Here is a 27,784-nt window from a genome sequence, read left to right as displayed (position 1 = left end):
AATGGGGCCCCCGGCGCAGCTCTCCAGACCAGGACTCAGGGCGGATACGATGTCCACTGCACCCCAGCCGGCCAGATCAACTGCGCCTCATCACCTCCAGGATCCGCCACACCGCGGCCTCGTTCCAGGCAGGCCCGGCAGCCCACGTCGCCTCACACCAGGCACCACACCCCCCACGCGACCCGATCCGGTCGCCGAACCTCCAGGGACCACCAGCTCAGCCGGGGGGGGGAGTGAGGGGGGGTGAAGAGAGGGGAGAACCAGTCGTCGGCGCCACCTCACCTCGGGGCCGAGGCCTGCAGCACGTCTCGCTGGTCCCCCCAGGGTCACAACGCCCCAGGCTGCCACCTCCGGATGTCACCAGCCAGGGCTCAAACTCCGCTCAGCCGTCAGCCCACAGGATCACCACGTGAGCCCCAGCGCCGCCGGGCGCCACACCACAGCAGCCGATCACGGACAGGGCCGGCCCGGCCTCCCCTCTCACGCGAGGCTGGTGCTCCTGGCACCACCCCAGGCCTCAAATGTCTCGCGGCCGTCCCCGGGCTCACAGGGGACCTGGACACTCCGGAGCGCCGCTATCGCCGCCGCTGCTCCTCCGCTGTCGTTGCTGGCTGGCGGGGCCCCTCTGCAACGGGGGCAAGGATAATTTAGAGGATATTAATTACGGGCGGGAGCCGACTCAAAGTGCGGCCGCCATCTTGGCCCACCAAGCCACGCTCCCCTCAATCGGAATTTTAAACGTCTATTGAAAGCATTTGGTTAGTAAATTCATAGGACTACAGCTTCATAGTCTTCCAATTTTTAAGGTCTTGCTTGCCAGCGCAGATGTCTGCAGATCTATTGTTCCCAAATCACTATACTATATATAGGGTATGCTCTGGCTCCACACATTGGAGTTTGTCTCTGAACGTCTGCTTTGTGTATCTTTACACCTCCTATGGAGTTGCTTAGATTACACAGAATGAGGGATTCGCTTTCATCTTAAAAGTACACCGAATAATGACATTCAGCTCTCATTGATGAACTGTGTACAGCAAATCTTTTTAAGTTTTGCTTTTTTCACTGCAGCAGGGTTTTTTTGTTGCACTATTCAGTTAGCACTCAAAATGCAAGCTGTATCTATTGGGTTGACAAGGTTTGTTCATAGGGGAGCATTCTGTTGATGTTCAAGATCTGTGGTATCCGACAAGAGAATATACATTTTTACCAGCAGAGGTAATTAATACAGTAAGAATATGTTCTTCTAGCCCCTTAGTTAATATGAGCTTTCCTAATATGTGAAATATTATGTTATTTTAATTTGTATGGTGCACATAAGCCAAGTAAGTGTATAGCCTTGTAGCACTGCGGGCTTGCTCAGATTGGGATGTACAACACAATCCGGAGATTCCTCACAGACCCCAGTCGGAATCATCCAGTGTTCAACAGCATGTCCATCACAGGTGGTCATGCTAGATGGAATGTATGTTACTCATTGAGGTTGGAGGTTCCAACAGAGCAAAATCTTTCCTCTAAACACCTACACCTTAAAAACATCCGTACCATGGAAGGTTTACAATTCATTACTGACCTGCATTGAAGTAGTAAGCTTTACTGCCAGACAAAGTTAAACGACTTCCAATTTTTAGACACAGAAAGTAAATGCACATGAATTTTTTGACTATGTCCTCCTACAAATAGTTTACTTTTGCATTATTAGCCTATGCTTCTGAATATACCTCCTACGTGAATCGGGACTCGCCCAGGTATATATAGATCATCACAACCCATGGAGTTACACAAAGATCTTTTCTTGTAATGGTGCTTACTTGATAAAAAAAAAATGGGAGCAGAAGCAACTTTGGGTTAAGGAATTCACCTACGGGGGGGGGGGGCACTCAGCCAATAATCCATGCTTAATTCAAGTGAAAAACTGAGCTACATCCTGCACATAAACCTGTCTGGAACCTTCCCTATCAACGATGAGAATAACGATTTAGCATTGCACTGAAAATATCCGACTTTACATGAAATTCCCAATCGATGCCTCTCCATCAAGCAAGCAAGAAGGAATCCATTGTCAATGTCAACAAGACCTGCCCTGGTCCAGGGCTAGATCTTTTGGATGAAAATAGACTGATTCACAGCACAACTTTCAAAAACGTAACATCACTTTAATTCCAACTGTCACATTACCTTCAAAATCACGCTCGCCAATAAAACACAGGCCACTTTGAACCAACTACACTTAATGCAGAATAAAGATTTGCCTCTATGAGGCAGAGTTCAGCATCATGTCCAAACCATTTTCTTCTCCAACCGCTTCCCAAAGTCAGTGGACACGGATTGTGGACAGATTTTTAGCACTGCTAATAGAGAACCTGGAAGAGCATTTCTGCCCGTTGCTCCTACAGCATCTAATTAAGATGGAAACATTGTCAGGGAGCAACTAATTTGTCATCAGCATGATGGTCAACTAAAGAGAACGTGCATTTTCTCGTTTGCAAAAAGTACTCTTTCCTCCTTGCATCGTCAACATAACCTTTCAACACACCTTGCTGCCACTCTGAGGCCCCCATAAAGTAATATGTCAAAGGACCCTGAGGCAACATAGCTACCCCATGAGGACACAAACTCTACAAAAAATACTATAGATCACAGTCCCTATTCCCTCCTGCTTCCCATGCCAGCAGGCTAAGAAAGTTCACTTCATTGTGGAGGCTGCTGACTTTCCTTCTGTGACCCATCCCAGATTCAAACGTAGGACAAAGTAATGTGACTTGCAGGGTGCCACACCGCAGACGAGTTACGCCTACCCAGAAAAGGAGATCCTTAGTTCATGGAAACTGTTGCCACCCCCTCCTCTTTGTGTACCCCACTGCCACATCTACTGTAACCAACTTCTGCCACCCTAATACCTATGAAACTATGGTTGGTGTTCTGACATCTCACAAAAACCTTTGTGAGGGACCAGTGCAAGGCAAACCAGCATTGACATAGGCAATAGGTCTCGCTTTTGGGACCTTATAAGTATTTAGTTTTGCAGCACAATATCCTTGGTGCAACAACATCAGCTGTTGCATGGCTAAACCTTGTACCTTATAGGTGTTTAGCAATGCAACAGTTGATGTTGTTGCACCAAGGATATTGTGCTGAAGTTATCCAACACAATATCCTTGGTGCAACAACATCAAGTGTTGCATGGCTAAACACTTATAAGGTCCCAAAAGCGAGATCTATTGGCTATGCCAATGCTTGTTCTCTTGTGCTGCTAAGAACACCATTCTCTATTGTAGCGCATGGGCTACCAGTGCGGTAGGCGTGGTTGAAGGCCTTCTCTACATGCTTCCTCTTTTGAGAAACCTTCCTCCCCTTTCTGAGGCTCAGAGGTAGGGGAGTCTCCATTTGAGAGGGACAAAAAATTCTCCTCTACCGGGGATCCTGGACTCCTCTTGGTTAGTGTGGCATCCACCACCTTCCTTACAGAGGGCCTACGTTACTCTTGCAGAAACCTTTTGATGCTTTTCCCCATATCCTCAGGAACTGCCTGGTGTTGGATTTTGGTGGTTTCCATTCTTAATGATTATTGAGCTTTAAATTCTAGCTCTTTGTTTTAAAATCAATTTAACTACTGGGTCTACTCACAGTTGTTCTGAGTAGTTGATTCCAATTTGTTAGGAATTCGATAATTTACCCAGGAGAGGAGTAGGCAATTTTCTTTGTATTTTTAATTGTTCTCCTCTTGCCACCAGATGGGGATAGAGCGTCGTATTAGGTTTTAAAGAAAGAGTTTGTTTTGAGCCTCTGATACTTTCTTTGGAGCAGTACAACCGCTTCAGCTCGAGTGAAGAGCTGTTGCCTAGGCTTCGCGCTCCGCGGGAGATAGAGCATGAACATAGAGGAAGGACGCTCTCCGTCCTTCCTTTGTTGACGTTCTGTCTTGCTAACGCGATCTGCCAGCGCATTAAAATACAAGATTCTGTATCGGTTGAAAGCTGTTTCAGGGAGCAATGCTCATTGCTAGGGAACCCTGGTAAGAGAAAAATCCTGGTTATGGTAATCTTGGTGAAACAAACGGTGGGAGATGCGACACCGCTTCAATAGGTGATCACGTCCTCCTTATTAATTTATTTCATAGTATTCAGTGACTCCACAGTTTTCACAGGCAGCTCCCAATCACCTTCACAATCAGCATTCACCACGTTTTTCACTAGAGCTATCATGTGTACAACATTTCCCCAGTACTTTTAAAAATGCCTTCCAGGTGAATTCAGCCCAGGTTAGCAATGTCAAGTTAAAATACTTCTCTAATGATACAACAACACAAATCAAAAATGAAAAGTTCTGGACAACAATTGTTTTACAGCGGTATATTAAGGGGCAAGGACTATCTCAGAAGAAACACACCAGTAGATTAAAGAGTTTCACAAGAAAGATGCTGGGAGTGCACCCCTTACTCTTACAGTGTCCCACAATGGTGGTATGATCTTTGACTGGGTTAACATACTCACTTCAGAAGTTTAAAACTAAGTTGAGTCTCTGATTATGATACTATGCTTGCATTGCACTTTGTGGCTTTTGAGAAGAAAATGCTCCCATATTTGGACCTTAGTGTAATGATCATGGTTTATTGTTATTTCGTCAGCTTGTTATTACAGAGGTGAAACATTAAATACCCTGTTATCCCTTCAAGAAATGTGAATATTTAATCTTGCCTAGGACGCATATATTTATTTTGTATTTTAATTTAGTTTTTTTGCGCCATAAGCTGTAAATATAATATTTTCTTGGTATTTGCACCTTTTATACAAATATAGTTAAAAGCGCCATATATTTAAACAGATGCATTGCTATAGCCATACTGTTGTTACGACTCTGAGCTTATGTGGGTTTCAACATTATGAGTCATGAGGACCATGGGGTTCCAGGACAGAGTACTTTTTACTCGCGCGCCAAATTTAATAAATTCTCTTAGAACAACATCTAAGTGCTTCGCTGGGTCCAGGATATACAGAGTAACATCATCCGCGTAGAGCGATATAAGGAGGCTTCTAGTGCTGAACCCTATCCCGCTTGCCGTGTGATGTTGTCTAATGCGTGCAGCTAATGGCTCCATCGCGACAGCGAATAGTAGGGGGGATAGAGGGCACCCCTGACGCGTGCCACGCAAGATCGGGAATGACTCGTTAATACGTAGCCTAGCTGCTGGTTCAGTGTATAATAACCTGACCCATGTAATAAAAAGAGGGCTTAACCCGATCCGCTCTAACATCGCAAAAAGATAGGGCCATTCAAGCGAGTCGAAGGCTTTGGTTGCGTCCAAGAATATCGCCGCCTGCACATCCGGGTGTAAGTAATGTAGAACCGAGAAGACGGTTCGAGGATTATGAGAGGTAGACCTCCCCGTTATATATAGCCCGATTGGTCTGGACGAGCAATAAGGGGGATCATTGGTTGTAGCCTATTGGCTATTAACTTTGCCAAAATCTTGACATCTACATTAATGAGTGACGGGGGGGCGATATGAATCTAATACGGTGTCAGGCTTCCCAGGTTTTAACAGAGTAATAATGATCGCCTCTCGCATCGTTTGGGGCAATATACCCAACTCTTGGGCTTCTTCATAAACCGCCAAAAGTCAGTGCGCGAGCTCCTCTACATATGTTTTATAAAAGGCTGTCGTCAACCCGTCTGACCCAGGGGCCTTGTCCAGGGGCAAACCTTTAATCACGTTGATCACGTCCTCCACTGTAAATGACATGTTCATGTATTCCCTGTGTCTATTATTAAACCAAATTAGTTCAAGGGAGTCGAGAAAGGCCTGCATGCCCTCCGGGCATCTGGATTATGTAGCTGTATATAACTGGGAATAGAATGAGGAGCACTCATTAAGTATAGCTTCTGGGCCTCTGACAGTACTACCATCCCTGTCAAACAGCTCGGGAATATAGGCAGAAGACCTCAATGTGCGAATCATGTTGGCAAGCGTCCGCCCCGGTCTGTCTCCCTCTCCATAGCTACGCGCCTCTGCATGCTTCCCAAGAAACTTCACCTCCCTCTGTGCCTCTTCTTCATAGTCCAGCAATTTGGATTTCAACTGAGCTAGTGTAGCAGATGTACCATCGGAATAAAATTGCGTTTCAAGATCTTTTATTTGCGCCTCAATGGAAGACAGCGTGGTCCAAATCGCCTTAAGTACCCCTGCCTGCCGAGCAATACATTGTCCTCTAATGACTACTTTAAATGCTTCCCACAAAGACGCTTCAGTGTTGACGAAGCCTGCATTAAGAGTAAAATATTCTGTTATGTCTTTACGTATTTCTTCCTTAAACGCCTCGTCTAATAAAGCATGTGGAGGGAGTCGCCAGGAAAATGCCCCCCGCATAGAGTCAGGGAGCGATAGCCGCATGAGGCATGGGGAGTGATCCGATAGCATTCTCGGCAGGTGAGAGAACTCCACCACCCAGTTCGCTACAACCCGAGATGCCAGCCAATAGCGATATAAGGAGGCTTCTAGTGCTGAACCCTATCCCGCTTGCCGTGTGATGTTGTCTAATGCGTGCAGCTAATGGCTCCATCGCGACAGCGAATAGTAGGGGGGATAGAGGGCACCCCTGACGCGTGCCACGCAAGATCGGGAATGACTCGTTAATACGTAGCCTAGCTGCTGGTTCAGTGTATAATAACCTGACCCATGTAATAAAAAGAGGGCTTAACCCGATCCGCTCTAACATCGCAAAAAGATAGGGCCATTCAAGCGAGTCGAAGGCTTTGGTTGCGTCCAAGAATATCGCCGCCTGCACATCCGGGTGTAAGTAATGTAGAACCGAGAAGACGGTTCGAGGATTATGAGAGGTAGACCTCCCCGTTATATATAGCCCGATTGGTCTGGACGAGCAATAAGGGGGATCATTGGTTGTAGCCTATTGGCTATTAACTTTGCCAAAATCTTGACATCTACATTAATGAGTGACGGGGGGGCGATATGAATCTAATACGGTGTCAGGCTTCCCAGGTTTTAACAGAGTAATAATGATCGCCTCTCGCATCGTTTGGGGCAATATACCCAACTCTTGGGCTTCTTCATAAACCGCCAAAAGTCAGTGCGCGAGCTCCTCTACATATGTTTTATAAAAGGCTGTCGTCAACCCGTCTGACCCAGGGGCCTTGTCCAGGGGCAAACCTTTAATCACGTTGATCACGTCCTCCACTGTAAATGACATGTTCATGTATTCCCTGTGTCTATTATTAAACCAAATTAGTTCAAGGGAGTCGAGAAAGGCCTGCATGCCCTCCGGGCATCTGGATTATGTAGCTGTATATAACTGGGAATAGAATGAGGAGCACTCATTAAGTATAGCTTCTGGGCCTCTGACAGTACTACCATCCCTGTCAAACAGCTCGGGAATATAGGCAGAAGACCTCAATGTGCGAATCATGTTGGCAAGCGTCCGCCCCGGTCTGTCTCCCTCTCCATAGCTACGCGCCTCTGCATGCTTCCCAAGAAACTTCACCTCCCTCTGTGCCTCTTCTTCATAGTCCAGCAATTTGGATTTCAACTGAGCTAGTGTAGCAGATGTACCATCGGAATAAAATTGCGTTTCAAGATCTTTTATTTGCGCCTCAATGGAAGACAGCGTGGTCCAAATCGCCTTAAGTACCCCTGCCTGCCGAGCAATACATTGTCCTCTAATGACTACTTTAAATGCTTCCCACAAAGACGCTTCAGTGTTGACGAAGCCTGCATTAAGAGTAAAATATTCTGTTATGTCTTTACGTATTTCTTCCTTAAACGCCTCGTCTAATAAAGCATGTGGAGGGAGTCGCCAGGAAAATGCCCCCCGCATAGAGTCAGGGAGCGATAGCCGCATGAGGCATGGGGAGTGATCCGATAGCATTCTCGGCAGGTGAGAGAACTCCACCACCCAGTTCGCTACAACCCGAGATGCCAGCCAATAGCGATATAAGGAGGCTTCTAGTGCTGAACCCTATCCCGCTTGCCGTGTGATGTTGTCTAATGCGTGCAGCTAATGGCTCCATCGCGACAGCGAATAGTAGGGGGGATAGAGGGCACCCCTGACGCGTGCCACGCAAGATCGGGAATGACTCGTTAATACGTAGCCTAGCTGCTGGTTCAGTGTATAATAACCTGACCCATGTAATAAAAAGAGGGCTTAACCCGATCCGCTCTAACATCGCAAAAAGATAGGGCCATTCAAGCGAGTCGAAGGCTTTGGTTGCGTCCAAGAATATCGCCGCCTGCACATCCGGGTGTAAGTAATGTAGAACCGAGAAGACGGTTCGAGGATTATGAGAGGTAGACCTCCCCGTTATATATAGCCCGATTGGTCTGGACGAGCAATAAGGGGGATCATTGGTTGTAGCCTATTGGCTATTAACTTTGCCAAAATCTTGACATCTACATTAATGAGTGACGGGGGGGCGATATGAATCTAATACGGTGTCAGGCTTCCCAGGTTTTAACAGAGTAATAATGATCGCCTCTCGCATCGTTTGGGGCAATATACCCAACTCTTGGGCTTCTTCATAAACCGCCAAAAGTCAGTGCGCGAGCTCCTCTACATATGTTTTATAAAAGGCTGTCGTCAACCCGTCTGACCCAGGGGCCTTGTCCAGGGGCAAACCTTTAATCACGTTGATCACGTCCTCCACTGTAAATGACATGTTCATGTATTCCCTGTGTCTATTATTAAACCAAATTAGTTCAAGGGAGTCGAGAAAGGCCTGCATGCCCTCCGGGCATCTGGATTATGTAGCTGTATATAACTGGGAATAGAATGAGGAGCACTCATTAAGTATAGCTTCTGGGCCTCTGACAGTACTACCATCCCTGTCAAACAGCTCGGGAATATAGGCAGAAGACCTCAATGTGCGAATCATGTTGGCAAGCGTCCGCCCCGGTCTGTCTCCCTCTCCATAGCTACGCGCCTCTGCATGCTTCCCAAGAAACTTCACCTCCCTCTGTGCCTCTTCTTCATAGTCCAGCAATTTGGATTTCAACTGAGCTAGTGTAGCAGATGTACCATCGGAATAAAATTGCGTTTCAAGATCTTTTATTTGCGCCTCAATGGAAGACAGCGTGGTCCAAATCGCCTTAAGTACCCCTGCCTGCCGAGCAATACATTGTCCTCTAATGACTACTTTAAATGCTTCCCACAAAGACGCTTCAGTGTTGACGAAGCCTGCATTAAGAGTAAAATATTCTGTTATGTCTTTACGTATTTCTTCCTTAAACGCCTCGTCTAATAAAGCATGTGGAGGGAGTCGCCAGGAAAATGCCCCCCGCATAGAGTCAGGGAGCGATAGCCGCATGAGGCATGGGGAGTGATCCGATAGCATTCTCGGCAGGTGAGAGAACTCCACCACCCAGTTCGCTACAACCCGAGATGCCAGCCAATAGCGATATAAGGAGGCTTCTAGTGCTGAACCCTATCCCGCTTGCCGTGTGATGTTGTCTAATGCGTGCAGCTAATGGCTCCATCGCGACAGCGAATAGTAGGGGGGATAGAGGGCACCCCTGACGCGTGCCACGCAAGATCGGGAATGACTCGTTAATACGTAGCCTAGCTGCTGGTTCAGTGTATAATAACCTGACCCATGTAATAAAAAGAGGGCTTAACCCGATCCGCTCTAACATCGCAAAAAGATAGGGCCATTCAAGCGAGTCGAAGGCTTTGGTTGCGTCCAAGAATATCGCCGCCTGCACATCCGGGTGTAAGTAATGTAGAACCGAGAAGACGGTTCGAGGATTATGAGAGGTAGACCTCCCCGTTATATATAGCCCGATTGGTCTGGACGAGCAATAAGGGGGATCATTGGTTGTAGCCTATTGGCTATTAACTTTGCCAAAATCTTGACATCTACATTAATGAGTGACGGGGGGGCGATATGAATCTAATACGGTGTCAGGCTTCCCAGGTTTTAACAGAGTAATAATGATCGCCTCTCGCATCGTTTGGGGCAATATACCCAACTCTTGGGCTTCTTCATAAACCGCCAAAAGTCAGTGCGCGAGCTCCTCTACATATGTTTTATAAAAGGCTGTCGTCAACCCGTCTGACCCAGGGGCCTTGTCCAGGGGCAAACCTTTAATCACGTTGGTCACGTCCTCCACTGTAAATGACATGTTCATGTATTCCCTGTGTCTATTATTAAACCAAATTAGTTCAAGGGAGTCGAGAAAGGCCTGCATGCCCTCCGGGCATCTGGATTATGTAGCTGTATATAACTGGGAATAGAATGAGGAGCACTCATTAAGTATAGCTTCTGGGCCTCTGACAGTACTACCATCCCTGTCAAACAGCTCGGGAATATAGGCAGAAGACCTCAATGTGCGAATCATGTTGGCAAGCGTCCGCCCCGGTCTGTCTCCCTCTCCATAGCTACGCGCCTCTGCATGCTTCCCAAGAAACTTCACCTCCCTCTGTGCCTCTTCTTCATAGTCCAGCAATTTGGATTTCAACTGAGCTAGTGTAGCAGATGTACCATCGGAATAAAATTGCGTTTCAAGATCTTTTATTTGCGCCTCAATGGAAGACAGCGTGGTCCAAATCGCCTTAAGTACCCCTGCCTGCCGAGCAATACATTGTCCTCTAATGACTACTTTAAATGCTTCCCACAAAGACGCTTCAGTGTTGACGAAGCCTGCATTAAGAGTAAAATATTCTGTTATGTCTTTACGTATTTCTTCCTTAAACGCCTCGTCTAATAAAGCATGTGGAGGGAGTCGCCAGGAAAATGCCCCCCGCATAGAGTCAGGGAGCGATAGCCGCATGAGGCATGGGGAGTGATCCGATAGCATTCTCGGCAGGTGAGAGAACTCCACCACCCAGTTCGCTACAACCCGAGATGCCAGCCAATAGTCCAACCGGGACCAGGTTTTATGGTGTTCAGAGAAACAGGTACCCTCCCCAGACAGTGGGTGTCGCAAGCGCCAGACGTCAACAAGGTCCCCATCTTCGAGTATTGCATTAGGGCTTTGCCAGCAGTAGGATGAAGTGTCCTCGCCGTACCCTGCCTACCCAGTACATCGTTCAACACTGCATTGAAATCCCCTCCCCATAGAACAGTGGAGCAGCCAGTTGCTTTTATCTTGGTCCATATATCTTGGAAGAATTCAGGAGAGTCGATATTGGGTCCGTATATTGCTACTAAGCTTAGAGAAACCCCTCCCAACAAGCCCAGCAGTATTATGTATCTACCCTCAGGGTCTGTGTGGGCTTCCTTCTCCCTCCATTCAATGCCACGCTTAACCTGCACTGCCACCCCACGAGAATAGTTGGAATAGACCGAGGAGTAGGCAAACCCCCATCTTTTATGTTTCCGTTTAGGGGAGGGTTTAACATGTAAATGAGTTTCCTGTAGCAGACACAAATCTATATTATGTCTTGTGAGATATGCATGTACTAGGCTGGACTTTCTGCCATCATTTAGACCTCTTATGTTCCATGTCAAACAATTTAGACTGGTCACTTGGTGTACAATAAGGCAGTATGTATATAATAACTGTGTCTAGGGCAACATATTGTGTTGTCAAGTCTGTCTGTGTCCATCATCCAATAGCATACAAATACACCGGCAAAACATTAAGTGACATACCCCACCCTCCACCCCCCACACCAACCTCCCAAACAGGTTGAAGAATACCCACCCAGTAACAATATATCAGAACAACCCACCCCACCAACCCACCTCCCACTCCAACCCCCCAATCAGGTTGTGAACATCTCCCCCCAACCAATGGAAGGGCAAAAACCCCTTTCTAGGAAATTTCCCATTAGGGCGTGGTGACGCTGTCGAATATCCCTGCTGTTCCCAGGGTGGCCGTGAGAACTTTTTGGGAAGCAATGCTATCAGCCCAATAGTTTGAATAACGTCCGGTGTGTCACGTGGTAGAGTCCAGGAATACCAATCATGTAAAATGTGTATGCACTAAAGTTTCAATCAAGGCCATAATGCAAATAATATATACAAGCAAACACTTAAAGCACACATTTATATGATACCAAATCAGTCATTTTTGCTCAATCGATCCACAGAAGAGTCCCTCGGCCCACGGTTCTGCTTGTTTTTCTGCCCTCCTATGTGTTTTGCGAATTTAAAGGCAGATTTGGCATCAGTGAAGAAGTGGGCCGTGCCGTCATATGAGACCTTGTAAAGAGTACGGGATCTTGGCCTGCATCAGGATGCGCTTAGTTGGGAGAAAGTCTCTTCTTGCCGGACTGCCGGTGTAAAGTCCGTATAGAAGGAGCTTGTATTTCCTTTGTGCGAGATTGTCCCTTTCTCCCTGGCCAGTCGTAGTATTAAGTCCTAATCTTGATAATTCAGGATTTTTGCAAGTATGGGTCTGTGTGTAAATCCGACAGGAGACCTCGGACCGAGGGCGCAGTGTGCTCTTTCAACCGCAAAGACAGCAGATAGAGGAGGGTCGAATAACTCGTGCAGCAGATCAGATATGTAGGTCTCCATCTTTACAATGGCAGTCGTTTCAGGGATTCCTGTGACTCGAAAGTTATTTCTACGGGACCTGGATTCCAAATCCTCATTTTTTTGCACGGATGATGGTGAGCATTTTATCCATATTCAACAATTGTTCTTTGGTATCCGCTTGGAATTCGTGGAACTCTTTGTGCCTATTTTTGAGCACGTCTAAGCAGGTCTCATGACTTTCAACTTGTTTTTTAACAGTATCAAGTTGCGTGGTTAACGCATCTAATTTGGTATCTATGGTGCATAGGCTTGATCTCATCTCCAGCAACAGAGTTCTCATATCTTCTGCCTGGTCTTCCTGCTGATTTTCAGTTATGTTCTCCGAGTTGGCCTCTGAGTCCGACTCCGTGTGCCGAGTTGTGCGCTTGTTTACGAAGTTTAGCTTTGGTTGTTTCGGGTCCTGCTTTCCCATGTTGTGGATTGGTGTTGACGATCTATTTATCGGCTGAACACTTCAAGCTCACTCCGGTTGCCTCTTAAACTGCGAATATAAGGATCTGCCCTACCTACAAGGCGTGGTGCAACAGTTCGGGCGACAAGAAGTGGTGGAGGGGGCAGCAGTAAGCTTGTGCAGCACCTCTGTATGTCCTGTCTCAGGAGCGGCTGCGTAATGGCGCACTGGAGTTAGTTCAACAGCATAGATGCAAGGGCAGAATGTAATTTCCGGAGCCCCTAAGCGCTGTAGTCTGGCGACAGGTGGTCAATCCGTGAGCTCACTTCACCCGGTCCTAGTTGCAGGTAGTGTGCTAATGGCGTCTCTTTGGCATTCTTATTGCGCTATGAACTTCCAGATGTGGTCAGTCTTCTACCTCAAAGCTGGTGGGTGGACCGCCGATGTACGGGCCGGCAAGTGTCCCTTAGGTCACCTCTCCCCCTCTCAGCGGGCCACCGCAGGGTGCTATGCCAACCCTTAGTCCAAGCGCGATCAGCTAATGGAGAGCAGGCCCCAGGCAGCCCAACAATAAAGCTTCAGCACCGCCCCGGCCACATGTGGTGATTGAGAACTTTGCACTGCTGCAGTTTCCAGGCTGATTGTTCGACCCGGGCTTCGGCAACCTCACAGCCCCCCACGCGTTCAGTCGATTACATTTGAGAGCTGGTGAGTCCCGTTGTTAATGATGGTGTCCACAGAAATAGGCACTTCAGCGTCGGTAAAAAGTCTTATCAGAGCTCAATGATTTGTAGGTCTGTATTGTGACAGTTCCCACTGTCCATAAAACATCTATTATACTTCAACAGCAATCGCTGTTTGAGTCCCGGGGGAGGGGGTGATCCACACCTACCACAATGCCAGGCCACCCAGTCTCCGAATCACCTTCACGTCGGGTAGTCGTTCTGAGAAACTCCCACGAGGTCGAGGACAGGCCCGCCCAGGCTCCGATTAGTAAGGTGGTTCGCCGTGGGGCAGTTTAGAGTCTCCCCAGCGCCCCGACAGCAATCGTCAGTAGCGCGCCCACACCGCTCACCGTATGCTGCAGGGTGTCACGTTGAAGAGGGTCGGGACCGGTGGTCACTCCTCTGCCGGTATGTCTGCTGTGCCCCCGCCTGTTGCAGGCGAAATAGATAATTTCCGTGTGCCGCCTCTTTCCAGTGGTCCAGTACAGACCCGACGATTGTGGGCGAAATCGGGTGCAAGCCGCGGTGTCAGGAAGGCTCCGATGGTGTTATTGCGTAGTTTGGCCTGCTCTGCAGCCAGATGCGGGGGGTTCAATTTGCCGCTCAGGCCGAAACACGCCTCCAGGTCGCAGCCGAGCCTCGTCCCGCCAGACTTTCACTGGGCGCTCCGATCAGGCTGTCTGCAAATAATCTCGGCTTCTAGGCTACCGATGTGGCCCCGAACCCTAGGGCTTCACCGGAGGATGTTTTTATAGAGCACACTCCCAGGTTATGTGCGGATAAATGCAGGATTAGATCCCGGCCGGCAGAGCTCGCCTAACAAGCGGCCATTCCGCAGCGCAGCAGGCCACGCCCCCCAACATATGTTTAAAACGAGTAAGAAGGGGCTTGATGTTAAAAAAAAAAAAAAAAAAAAGAAAAAGGGGGGAACGACACAAGATCCTCTGAGGACACCATGGATTTAACGTGTTTGAGTGAAAAATAGTGAACATTTTTACTGTCTGGTAGAAACAATAACCTAATTCGAAGACTGCAGCCACCTTTCTAGAAGGTCAATAAATACAGCTTTCTCAACTGGTAGAATCATGCAGCTAGGTTGGTGGTTGTCAAGAGGTCTGATTAGATAAAGTCAGGTAGTTATTGTTGAGGTCTGTGTTTTTGCTCCTTTTTTACAGCCGTACATCGAGGGGGGCAGAAATCATGCTATTTTGAACTGGAAAGATTGCTTTGACGAATATTTGGATAATGTGGGAATTTTCAGGATTCATAGATACTATACCACAGAGTTTGATGTCAGTCCACCCTACTCCCCAGAACGTGGTTCTGCTAGTGCGATGTGAGATATTAAGAGCAAAACTAAATACTGGAGGGAGTGGGGAAATGAGAGTGTCTTCCCGAATTTGTTGCTCTGGTGAGGTGCGTTCTCCCACACTTCAGAATACTTGCCACAGAATTCCCACAGACTAGTGTTCTCAAGCAGGTTAAACTTACACTACATACAGATAAAACACAAAAAATATTTAGTACTGCTCACAGACATGAATAAATGCAATAAACTCTGGCAGTACTCAACATCAAAGTTACTTGCTTCATAGTGGTGGGTCTTTGTGAACCTAAGCCAAAGTCGTAGGAAGCCAGTAGAAAGGTTGACAAAAGCTAGGTTGATGGCAAAAGCAAGTGAGGTAAGCCGAAACAGTCAAAGTACCGAACAAGGGAACAGAACAACAAAGGAGAGGGACAGAACAATGATGATTGAACTGCTACAGCAAGCAAATGAGCCAGTGCAATACAAAAAGTTGCCAGGCACTTTCCCGATGTGCAATCACAGTTTAAAATAGCACCTCTGCCTAAAGCGACACCACTTCATTGAGCTTCTCCCTCCTACCAGTTGCGACGCCCTATGCTTCTTAGGCCAATCCGCAACAATCTTAAAGGGAGGTGTCTCACAAATCTCTTTTGTTGTGTCCACTGGAGAGCCCAAGGTCTCGGGGTCCCTTGATCATTTATGACAGCTACCCTGTCATGGACGTGGAATGATACACGCCTTCTCAGAAGGCTTTGAGGTGGAGAAGGTAAGCTAGAACCTGTACAACAATCGAATTTGAGCTACCTACTTTAGCTGTCTCGGACAGCGGGCTAACAATGTATACATAGGGCCACTTTTGGAATGCCACTGCAACAATATGCTTTTGGATACATTGTATTTCCATAGGTCACGAACAGGGCCAACAATGGGAACATATGGTAACTTTTGTAATGCAACTACAACATTATGCATCCAGATGCGTTGTAAATGGCATACTGAGGAACAATACACAGTGCTTTGGTGAAGACATGAACGTTTATGGCTAGCCTAAAACCTTTGTGGTGGGTTCGCAAAAGTGCTGAAAAGTCAGCAATGTCCCCACATAGGATTATGCCTGTGGAAGTCTCAAAAAATTCGATGACATTCCAGCAGATTCCCAAGAGTGCTGATATGTGAACATTTTTTTACTTTTGATTTGTCCCCTACAAACGCCCACCAGTTTTTGGAGTGTTCCCTTACCCTTTCCTACCCTGGATACAGACTTACTTCCGCCCTCAACAGGAGAAATCTAAACCTGTATCCACTGTGGAAATTCCTGCTAGCTGCTTGTGAATACCCACAGCCCTGCAACACTAATGGCACCAGTGAGTAAATTTGCCCACAGAGAAAAGGCGGATATTCCGGTATGAGTAAATCCAAGCACAGGGTGCAAATTCACCGATGTAAATTTCCAGTCATAAATGATGGCATCGGCTTACTTAGGTGTTGCAGGTGGACAAGCACCTTTGGGACCTGGACCCTATACTAGCCTTTAGCACATCTAGATGGATGTGTCAACTTGTGATATAGCACACCATGAAATGGAATGTCTAACAAACTGGGCGCTATGTTATAACACAACAAGAAGTGAGTACGAAGTTCCTCTTTATTTTAACCAGGCTGGGATCCTTACAGAATAAAACTTATTTAGAGGATTCCCTCCCCTGTTCTATCTTGCACATCCACCATTACATCTACACATACTAGGCCCCAAACACCCACGGCACCTAAACGGCAAGGAACTAAAGATCTCCGGGAAAGAGCCCCTTTATGGGTGCCCGTCGGGTATTGCAGCGCCGACCCAACGAGGAGCAGGCCCATATGATGAAGCATGACACCTAGCTTGCTGGGTGTGTGAGGGCCCTAGTTCTGAAAGGAGGATTTCCCCCTCCTCCTTGAAGGACAACCTATCCACGTGACATCACATAAACCTTCTTACTGTGTTCTTTGACCCACTGAGGAACTTTGTACTCACTTCTTGTAGTATATCAGGGCACGTACGTTGGAACTTTTCAAAAGCCAACTGTCCCTTATTGTTGACTGCCCGCTACGTTATAATACCACATTACCATATCTACACAGTTGCACCGAAATCCAGTCTCAAAAAGGGCCTGAATGCCCCAATGCCGTTTAGTTATACAGAAATACCCATAACAGCTCATTCACATAAGGGAGCATCATGTGCCAATATTGTCAACCTTTACAACATCAGCTAAAGGTACGATGTGTGGATGACATACTCCCAGATGAAAAGCTCTGTGTAGGAAAAGTGGAGGTAGAGCTTCTGGGAGATAAAACGGTGTGTCCCTTGCAGATGAAAGCACCACCTTAACATCAAGCTTTTAGTCTTTTGGATTTTGCAATACACACCCATCAACAATTTGTGCATGTTTGTTTTATATTTACTTCCAAACTCATCTGTTACCACTGCCTTAAAGCTGGGGCGTAAAGTTAGCATAAAAGTCCTTTGGATTTGTTTGTATTATAAAAGTTTACGCTGATAATTAGTGGACACAGTTGATGCCAGCTTTTCAGTGTTGGTAGTGCAGGAACGGTAAATAGTGTTTTGGCATTATATCCATGCAAATTAAGCATTCTATCTTTGTTTACCTTGCAGAGAAAACCTGTTGTGCTGAAAGGAATCTGTCTAGGGACGTGCACCACGAAATGGACAGTGGATTACATCAGCAATGCAGGCGGCAGCAGAGAAGTTAAAATCCATGTCTCCACATCGCCACAGATGGACTTCCTCCACAAGAACTTTATGTACAGGTACCATATTCACCTTTTCCTTATATTGTATAGTGTTTGATTACTTCTAATTTGGTGAAATGTTTCTAGTATGGACCTAAAATGCCATTAAACATCGATCAAACATTCTGTTATTAAAACAACTAATTTTAAACACTATTTTCACTAGCCTTAGTGCTGGTTCGAAGTAACTTGGCCCCATGATGTCAATATTTTGTACATTCTCAGAAAAATATTTACTGCTCACCGGACCGAATACATTCTTTAAAAAAATCATAATCTGTTTAGAGGATGCTCTCACAAATGATCTGGAGTGTTGCAGGCAGTTGTCTCTGGGATCCAATATTCTAACATTACTCCTGCTAACTACCGGAGACATACAAAGCATTTAGAAATGGAGGCCAGTTGGGTTTTCTGGTATCATTTTCCCAATTATGCGTGCACCTTATGGTTCAGAGGGGATGTGGCCAGGCAGTTCAGGTAAGACTGTTCCTATTGGATCAGGACCACGGCTGATGTACATACGGTTGAGCGCTCTTGCATCAGGAGCTAAAAACAATGACCTGGAATTCAGCCTAGAATAACTGCGAGTCGTTGTAATCAATTCAAACATACTGTCCATCATATTTGTATACCTCATGGCCAGGATTGCACTTTCATCCCCCTTACTGCCCTCACTAGGGATGCTATATCTGTAACTATGGAGATAATTACGGTACATTTTATTAATCTTTTGTTTCGTTTTGGATTTCTATGAAAAGTATTTATTCTAAGGTTCGGCTTTCATGCTTTCCAGCATTCCTTACAGACTACTTAGTTGCAGCTTCCCCTCCGATTCACAAATTGCAGCAAACGCTAGTACATAATCCTTCTATATTCCATTTAAGAGCTTAAGGTTAAAAACACACTCGAAGTTAAATCACAGAAATTGCACCCAACAAGTATGCACAGTACTTTAAATATTCCGTTGAAGTGCTCAAAGTTAAAAAAAAAAAAAAAAAAAAAAAAAGTCGAAATTAAAACACACAAATTGCACCAAGCAGTATTGCAAAGTCCTCTAGAATTCCAGTAAAGTGCTCAAGGTTAAAAAATACACTCACAGAGAAATGCATAGCCATATTAAGGGGCTGAAGGTTTAAAAAAAGACATCATGACTCACTGTGGATGGGTTTCTCCCATTTAGTCCACCATGATTTTTTACAAAGGACCACAGGGTTTTTGGACTTTTTAGTGTGAATGAATCTCACGGTAAATTCACAGTGATTGGACTGAGCATTTTTACCCTCAGCGTCTGCCTTTAAACATAAGGATGCTGCTGTGCAGCTAGTATAAGGGTCACACGTGAAAAGGTGCACACATGTGTGAGACTACCGTTGTGCACAGCCCGGTTTCTTCACACAAGTAGCCTGTCACAAACAAAGGGACTCTCCAAGGATTGGTACTGTCCTGGGGTAGGCCTTTTAATATGAGTGGGCATTCATAGTGTGTGTCTGTTGTGCTTAATGGAAAATCTGTGGTGTGTTCACTGTATTATACTTCTGGCGAAATCTGCCCTAAGGTACAGTTTTGCTCCACTTAGGCCTACAGAGCCCAGCGAGGTTTCAAACTGGGATAAAACATAGAGTTTAAATTTACAGTTCCCAACACAACTACATGCACAACTTGTGGGATTTCAAGATTTGTCATATTTCTCTGGCTTAACTCATAAACGGATTCAGCCCCCTGCCCCCACTCTACTGAGCCAAGTTAATTACTCTGCCCCCCAGCAGAGGGAACAAAGGCCTCCCCACTCAAAATGATCAGTGATGGACCCAGTTTTTGTGAGAGGAAAGAGGCATAAGGGAACTCTACATCTGATAATTAGCATATCACACTGTACCTTCACTGGGACAGCCCAGCCCAGGCCCACTAGAACAAAAGAGGAGGTACAGACTTCAGGAGACAATTCAGGAGGGGCTCGCGTTTGAAGTTTTGATTGGAAGGGGTCAGACAGTGGTGGCAGCTAGGGGCGGAGCTGAGGCCCCCAGTGGAGCTCTTACCAGAGAAAAACTAAAATCCACAATTCTAATTGCTCCAGAATGCTGAGCAGGAGGTGGAGGGATGAAGTGGTATCGACGGATTGGCCAGGGGTGCCTGGCCCCTAAACCTTTCCACCCCCACTTGAAAACCCCTGCATAAGGAAGCGACAGTGGAAAAGGTCCTGGAAACAGCAGTCCACAACAGTTGAAAGAATGCCCAGCTGGCGCCATATGGTTCCTACTGTTTCAGTAGGACTGTGCATTTGGGCAACATAAACATCAAAACAATGTGGGACTGAGTCCGTGCATACCATCAGAACATGTTGATCTAATTCCTGGCTAGCACACAGTGCATTATCTGGACCTCTAAACTCTACAAGGTACTGGATGGTGTCTGCAACCTCAGAATATGACAACCTCGATTGCTCAAGAAAATCCTGGAAAATCCTGGAAACACCCTTTCGTTGTTAACTCAGGCATGCCCAAAGGGAGACATAAGAAGTTTACGAATCAGCATTTCAAAGATTTATTGAGAGCACTTGGACTCTTCTGTAAAATGCGTGTGCTGCAAGGATTAATAAAAGGAAACAGAACATTGTGACCAGTATTACAAAAATGGTAAAAAAAATGAACAATTCAACCATTGTGCATTTGCGTTGATTATATGAAGGCATATAATTGTACTCCTACCTAGCACTGCTTATTTTATAAAGCAGAGGTCTTCAAACGTTTCAGTATGAGGGCCACATTGTATATTTTACAAATATCATGGGCCGAAAAAATGGCACATTTATCCATCTCTTTCTTCCCCTCTTCTTTACTTCTGTCTTTCCTATTATCTATTTTTTTAGTCCTTCTTTTCTATTCTCCGTTCATTCATTCTTTCCATCATTCTTTTTTTTTGTGCCCATTCTTTTTATTTGTGCTTTTTTCTAGCTCTAGCTTTCTGTCCTTCTTTCTGTTCCTGTTTAATTTTCTTCCTTATTTTCCATCTGTACTCCTTTTACCCATTCTTCTTGTCGTTCTCCCATTCTCTTTTGTCCCTTCCTTTCTACTTACCATTTTCCTGTCCTTCCTTCACCCGTTCTTTCCATCTTTCTTTTTATTATCCTTCCATTCATTAATCTTCCTTTCTCTTCTTTCTTTCCATCACCCGTTCATCCATTTTTGATGACCTCTTTCTATTATTTAAGTCTACTTTTATGCTTTCCTTATTTCTTTAATTTTTTTATTTTCTTCCTTCTTGCTACCCTTCTATCCATACTTAATTTCTCCCTTACTTTAACACTTTCCATCCTTCTTTCCTTCCTTCTATTCTTTTTCTGTACCTATGTTCTATCCTGCTTCCTTTAAACTTTTCTTTGTTTGTTCCTTATGTGCATTTCTCTTTCCTTCCTTCGTGCTGGCTCACTGCATTTGCTCACGTTAAAATTTCTCTCGATCTCCAAACAGCTTTGGGCCTAGTTTCTAGAAGCAATTTGGCGCTATTTTGGGCCTAGTAAAGTTGTCCAAAGTAGCTGGACCCAATACAAGACAGGGCAGAGGACTATAATATCAGCAGTAGTTTAAAAGGGAATTACCAATCTACTGTTCAGTTTCTGGAAATGGATTGCCCCTCTGCTCCCACGGATTCAACAAACAAGGCGCTCGCCCCTCTCGAGCCTGGTTCTGCAGCTTGACTGGCGTTCGTGTCCAGCTACGGTACTTTCCTCTGTCCTTCTTCTGTTTTCCTCCTATGCTTCCTGCAGGTGAAAAAAAAACAGACTCTTACTTTTACTGTGTAAAAGTAAGTCTGTTATATTTTTCTGTTGCATGGCATCTTTTTAATCGGTCTATCCTATGGCCATTTCTGCTATCTTTCCAACAATACAAAACACGGAACAATAGAAAACTACCTAGAATATTATTATTTTTTGTCCTTAATTTTATATTCATTATAGAATTGAGGACAAACAAAAAATGTATTATTCTGTGCATTTTTCTATTTTTCCATATTTGTCCTATTCTGACACCTTGTGACCAAAACTTGTAAAGTCGTCAGCTATTTCCGCTGTTCTTACGGTTAGGAATAACGCTTTAAAGTAATCGATCAGTATGCAGCCGAGAAGGAGACCAGTGGCGTATTACTGCCACGGTGACTCTGCAAACCAGATAAAATGTTGCAGCCAGGCTGACTCTGCAGGCCAGATAAAATCTTGCAGCTAGCTGTAGTTTGAAGACTCCTGTTGAAAAGCATAGGGTGCGGGTCTGCTAGAATACTTTAGAGTGGTCTTTCTCCCTATTTACCTGTGAGTGTGTGTGTTATCTGGGAGCCAGTCTTGGAGTAGAACAGGCCGCTGTCCTTCTCAATATAGTGACAACATGCAGCTGGTCTAGAATTCAGGCATGGGGCGACCTCAATAACCCATCAAAATGCTCCTCTGCCTAGACGAAGGCCAGGCACAGTATATGTATCTAAAAAAAAAAACATTTGTTCTGTTCCCGAGCTCTGGTCTGGCTGTCATTGCAGAGTCTACCCACCCAGAGCTGCCGCCGAACGGACAACAACAAAAAACAACATTTTGCATAGTGTACCAAGTCCTTACACAAAATTTTCCAAGGCCTGATAATGTTGCTACAAAGAAACCATTTTCTGAGAACATTATCGGATGTGCAAGCAAATGTGTGTTGAAAGTCATTGCTTAAAAATATATCGACTTTAAATGAGAGCATGTAAAATAGAAGTGTTTGTGCCCGGTGCTATGTATATTTACAACACTGGAAGGAGAAGCCACCTGATCTATGCAAAGATGAACTTTGACTCCAGCTGAACCTCAGGACTAGGATGACTCTGTCCAGGCCAGTGGCCCAGGCCCCCTTATACCTCCTGAGGGCCAGTTAGGCGGCAGGACCTGCTGGAGGACCTTGGTTGGTTCCCTTAGGATCTCTGTAGGAACAACCTGGAAACCCCTATCTCACCACAGGTGCTCTGCAATACAGTCAGGAGGGCCTGGCGCTTGGGGAGTGGGGGCAGGAGGTTGTTCTGTTAGCCTGTTACAAAGGAGTGTCACAAGAATCCCCCATCATCAGGAGAGGAGCACCAGGAGCCAGGTAGAGGAGAAGGCTGGTGCAGGGAGCTAAATGTGCCCCTTTAGAGTCCAGAAGCTCTGATGAAAATGCTCCTCATGACTAGGCCTTTTCGCTAGGAGCAAAACTAGCACAGGAGGACGAAATGTATCCCAACAAGGCCAGAGTAATGTTGCTTTAAAGATTGCCTGGTTAATGTCAGCAAAAAGAAGAAAACGCCTGGACTTCTGCTGTAATTATGAGAAATACCCCTGGGGTTGGCGGGGCCCTGGGGGTCAGTGCAACCCTAAACAAAATAATAAGGATGTGTTTTCCCCTGGACCGGGGCACAAAAGACACCGAATAAAAACAAAGAAAAACAGTGAAAGGATCACAGCTTCCCGCTTTGGGAAGCCACTAATAAAATATACATGAAAGGACAGAGGACTGTCCTTTAGTGCCCCACACAGGCTAAATGTTTCCTGATCCCATGCTTGCATGATCTGCAGCAGTTCCCTGGGAATGTGTCTGGGAAGTACCACGCTGACTCTCCCAGAGAGAAGTATACCACTTTAAGTACTCCCAGAGCTGGAGCTTTTGCTCTCAGGCTCTGAAGTGCCTGGGCCCCTTGTGGTTGGTCTTATGGGTGCATTTTGTAGCCTGTAGATTATAAAGGAAATATCAGGCACCCACATATTTAAATTCAAATGCTTAGTTGATAACACTGGTATTGAACAATGAACGTTTATTACTATAATTAATGCTATTGCTGATTAATATTATGCAGTAGGTGTTGATTTTAACAGTATTATAAGGCTCAAATAGGATATGTGACGGATTCCAATAATGTGGTGACAAAGCCAGTAGGCCTGCCTTATTTCAAAATGGCACCCCCTTATATTTTGATGTTGCATCTGGTAGAATTTGGAGTATTGTGAAAATGGGGTTCAGGATCCACTAGGGGTATAACGTGATATGAGGGTGTCAGCAAAGGTATTTCCGTCTACCTGTTGAATACATTTGTAGTTTGATGCTTAGTATTTACTAGTGTGTGTGTAATAAAAGTACTTTTCATTTGTTGTCGCATTCCAGCGAATTGGGATTATTAGTCTATACCACCTCCCCTGAATAGGCGTTGAACTTCTCTGCTTCGCTACCCCGAGAGATTTAAGTGCTCGAATGGGGAACTTGCCTCCCAGTAATAAGAAGATAACTGCTGACCTATTACTTGTAAAGTACTCATATCATTCACAACTAATTATTCAATATATTACAGTCATGCACTAGCAGCAAAGAAAACAGCAGAAATACAGGGGTGGACGCTTGGTCCACCTGCTTATGTAGTGCCCCGGTTCTTCAACAGACCTTACTAGACCTCTAACTTCTCAAAAAATGGTGCTTGCAGAGTAATATGCTGTAGAGCGCTATTGTTGCTTCTGACACACACCACTTAGTCACAGCACCCCTCTAACAAATTGCACCAAACAGCATTGCACAATACTCTAGAGTGTTGCAATAAAGTAAAAACACATACTGACAGAGAATCACATAGCCAATACACAGGGGCTGAAGGCGCAACAATTAGTGACTAGCACACTAGCAGCAAACAAAATAAAAGAAATACACCTCTTAGAAGATAGATCGCTAGCCTCTCAGAAATTGCTGCTTCTTAGTGCAATGTGCAATCAGAGGGAGCGCTGTGACTAACGGTGCTGCACAGTCCTTCAGTTTTATGTTAGTGTTCAAGGTTAAAAACACACCCTTAGTTAAAACACTTAAATTGCACCAAACAGCATTGCACAGACCTCTAGTATTCAATAAAGTACTCAAGTACAAAAAGTAGCTTGAGCATCATCCTCAGGGACTTTTAGATCATGGAGCAAAATAAACACACACGAGCTTGAAAAAACGTTGTTGGATGCACCTCCCTCGATAAGTACAGCTGATGACAATGTGAAGATAGATGCACATAGATACACCACCTGGGTAAAAAAGGCCTTGGACATTTTAGCACCCGAAAAAGTGCAGCAACACCGGCGCCGCACCCGGTCTGAACCCTGGTACTGCGAGAGCCGAAGGTTACAGAAACAAACGCGTAGGAAACTAGAACGAATATGGAGATCCAAATATGATACTCTAGATAGAGTGACCTACAAAAAAGCCATTGCCGAATATAAAATTCTCATTCATAGGGAATAAACAAAACTCTTTACGGAAAAAAATATTTTGGCTGAAAACTCAGCCAAGGAGCTTTTTAGTGTGATAATTAAATTATCAAAAATGGTAACAAAAACAGATGGCACAGCTAATAAAACCTTCTGCAACATCCTTGCCAGTAAAGTCACTGCAGTCTTATAATTAAGAGTCCACACCTCTCGGGAACAACTCCCCGTCAATTCTGGATAGGTTCTCTCTTCTTGACAGAGAACAGGTTTTGAAACTTATAATGACATGCAAATCAGGGTCCCCACTAGGCCCCTGCCCCCCAGAAATGATACATTTAGCCCCAAGGTTTTTTGAAGAACTCACACAAATCCTTAATAAAGCGCTACGTGGGACGGGGGGGGGGGGGAGGGGCTCTGTAGACGGGGCTTCGGTGAAATTGGCTCTTTCTTTCATATACTGTGGGAATGCCCCGGTGTGCGGAGGTACTGGAGGCGGGTGGTGTCTTGTATGCAGGAGGTGTGGGAGGTAGAAATACGCCCAGAGGCCAAACGATGCCTTCTGAACATCTGGGACCCCACGGACTTACCTGCAAAGGGGAAACTCTGGGTTGCACTTGGGCAAATGGTGGCAAAGAGAATCATCGCGCGCCTGTGGGGGGCAGCTGCTCCGCCTACTCTGGCCGATTGGCAAAGAGACATGGACTGGTGTATGCTGCAAGAGAAGACTGTATATACGGTGCGGGGGTGCCCTCGGAAATGGGGGGAAGTGTGGACAAACTGGAACGCTTTCAGAGGGGACATCTGTGAGCCACCACAGGCTCGCCGGCCCAGCATGGGAGCCGAGGACTAACCGAAAACTGTTTAATTGTTGTGCTAAACAAGCCATGTAGGCAATAACCTGTCGACACCTGTAATCATAGCTTTACAAACATTGCGGTATGCGAAATGACCATTTTTTATTTTTTTTGTTTTTGTTTTTTTGTTTTGCAAAATAAAAAAGATTTTTAAAAAATAAAAAAATAAAGTGCTACGTACAGGACATGTGGATTGGAAGGTGGCATCCATCTTGCCCATACTGAAATAAAGCAATCTTGACTCCCTGGAACCCAGTAGCTATAGGCCCATCTCCAGACTCCCTTTTCCAGCCAAATTACTTCAAAAAGCAGTAAATAACTAATTGATGGCCTGCATCGACAGCAACAATTTGCTGGACCCCTCCCAATATGTTTTTAGAAAGGCTCATAGCACAGAAACATCCTTGCTTGCCACCTCTGAAGAAATAAGATGGACTATGGATAATGGTGGTCTAGCCATCTTGATATTACTCAATCTTTCGGCGGCTTTTGACACAGTTATCCACACTATCCTGATTAACCGACTTGGGAATAAGAGGCATTGCCCTGACTTTACTGAAAGACTTCTTAACAAACAGAGGAAACCATGTTGCCTAGGGCAACTTTACATCACAACAATTCAGTTTACCAGGTGGGGTGCTGCAGGGCTCTTTATTAAGCCCTACGCTTTTCAATTTGTATGTCGCCCCCCTGGTCATATTGATAAAGTCCTTAGGTTTCTCAGTTGTGTATTACGCTGATGACACACAAATTTGGAGTCAATTTCCAAAGAACAACGAAGAAGTGGGTCATTGATTCAGCTCCTATATGGCTCAGATTGATCATTGGAAGAAATCAAATTGCCTAAAGTTAAATTCCGGCAAAACAGAGGTGCTACTTTTCAGAAACAACTGATCTTTCTGGTTGCTAATCTGGTGACTCCAGAATATGGGACCCCTACCGACGCCTGTTCAGAAAGGAAGGAACCTGGGAGTTATCTTTGATGATAAGCTCCAGTTTGATCATCAAGTAAATGCACTCTTTTCTTCGGTATTTCATAAACTAAACCTAATTTTGTCCATTCATCCTGAACGAACTTTGAAAAATAGATGTTGCCTCCCTAATCCCGACCAAGTTGGCCTATGGAAATTCTCTCTCTATTGGTATCCAGAAGAAATTGTTACAGAAACTACAAACATTACAAAATGCAGCAGCCCAATTTCTTGCCATAATTCCCAAACATAAATCAGCTTTCCAAACACTGGTCAATTTGCATTGGTTACCCATAACAAAACGTCTAGAGTTCAAGAGACTATGCATAACCTTCAAAGCACTGTATAACTCTGGGCCAAGCTATTTTCGCAAAACGTTGGCCTAGTATTCCCCAGGCAGAAAGCTCAGATCCTCTGATGCAATGTTACTATCCCTCCCAGAGCAAAGCTTACCGCTTGGGATGGTAGTAGCTTTCTACTAAAGGCAGCTACGCTCTGGAATGCACTACCCCTGGCAAATAGGAAATGTTCTGACTTTCTGAGTTTTCGGAAGCAAGTTAAAACCTGGCTTTTCACACAACGTTAACCAGTAGCAACCACTTTTATGTAGAATCACACCTGTCTGCAGCAGCGCCAAGACGACTCCGGGCATTCAAGCGCTATACAAATCCAAAATCAAATCAAGGCAGGAAACTGCCGAGAGATGCATATCCAATATACAGGGTTTGAAAGGTTATAAAATAGTGACTCAAGCGCTAGCAGCAGAGAAGATAATTTGCAACACCCGAAGCAATGCTATGTACTTGACTAATTGTCACAAAACAAATAAAAAATATTATAAAAAGTACAATAGATCGTAAAGTTGAGCTTGCATAACCATTCCAATTTGACAAACAACAGTACCTTACTTTTTTCTGTTATTGGCATACATGCACAAAGAGTTAATTAAATATATACGGTTAGTCGTGCAAAAAAAGTTAGTACAGTTTTTTGTTGCAGTTTTTCCCTTGTATTTGTGCATTTCCCTTGA

The 27,784-nt window shown here is 45.2% G+C and overlaps 1 protein-coding gene across 4 annotated transcripts in view; it reads left to right on the top strand.

Annotated features, from left to right (window-relative positions):
* The window catches only part of TYW5 (tRNA-yW synthesizing protein 5), a 148,907-nt gene that overhangs the window by 39,972 nt on the left and 81,151 nt on the right, over positions 1 to 27,784 (top strand). For all 4 annotated transcript variants that reach the window (XM_085648689.1, XM_085648686.1, XM_085648688.1 and 1 more), the window contains one exon: positions 17,568 to 17,722. In XM_085648689.1, the coding sequence (XP_085504815.1) occupies positions 17,568 to 17,722 (155 nt within the window). The remainder of the gene's footprint in view (positions 1 to 17,567; positions 17,723 to 27,784) is intronic.

Source organism: Triturus cristatus, chromosome 3_2, assembly GCF_964204655.1.
Source record: "Triturus cristatus chromosome 3_2, aTriCri1.1, whole genome shotgun sequence".
Taxonomy (NCBI): domain Eukaryota; kingdom Metazoa; phylum Chordata; class Amphibia; order Caudata; family Salamandridae; genus Triturus; species Triturus cristatus.
Note: the sequence above shows the minus strand (reverse complement) of the source record. Positions and strands in the feature narration are given on the sequence as shown.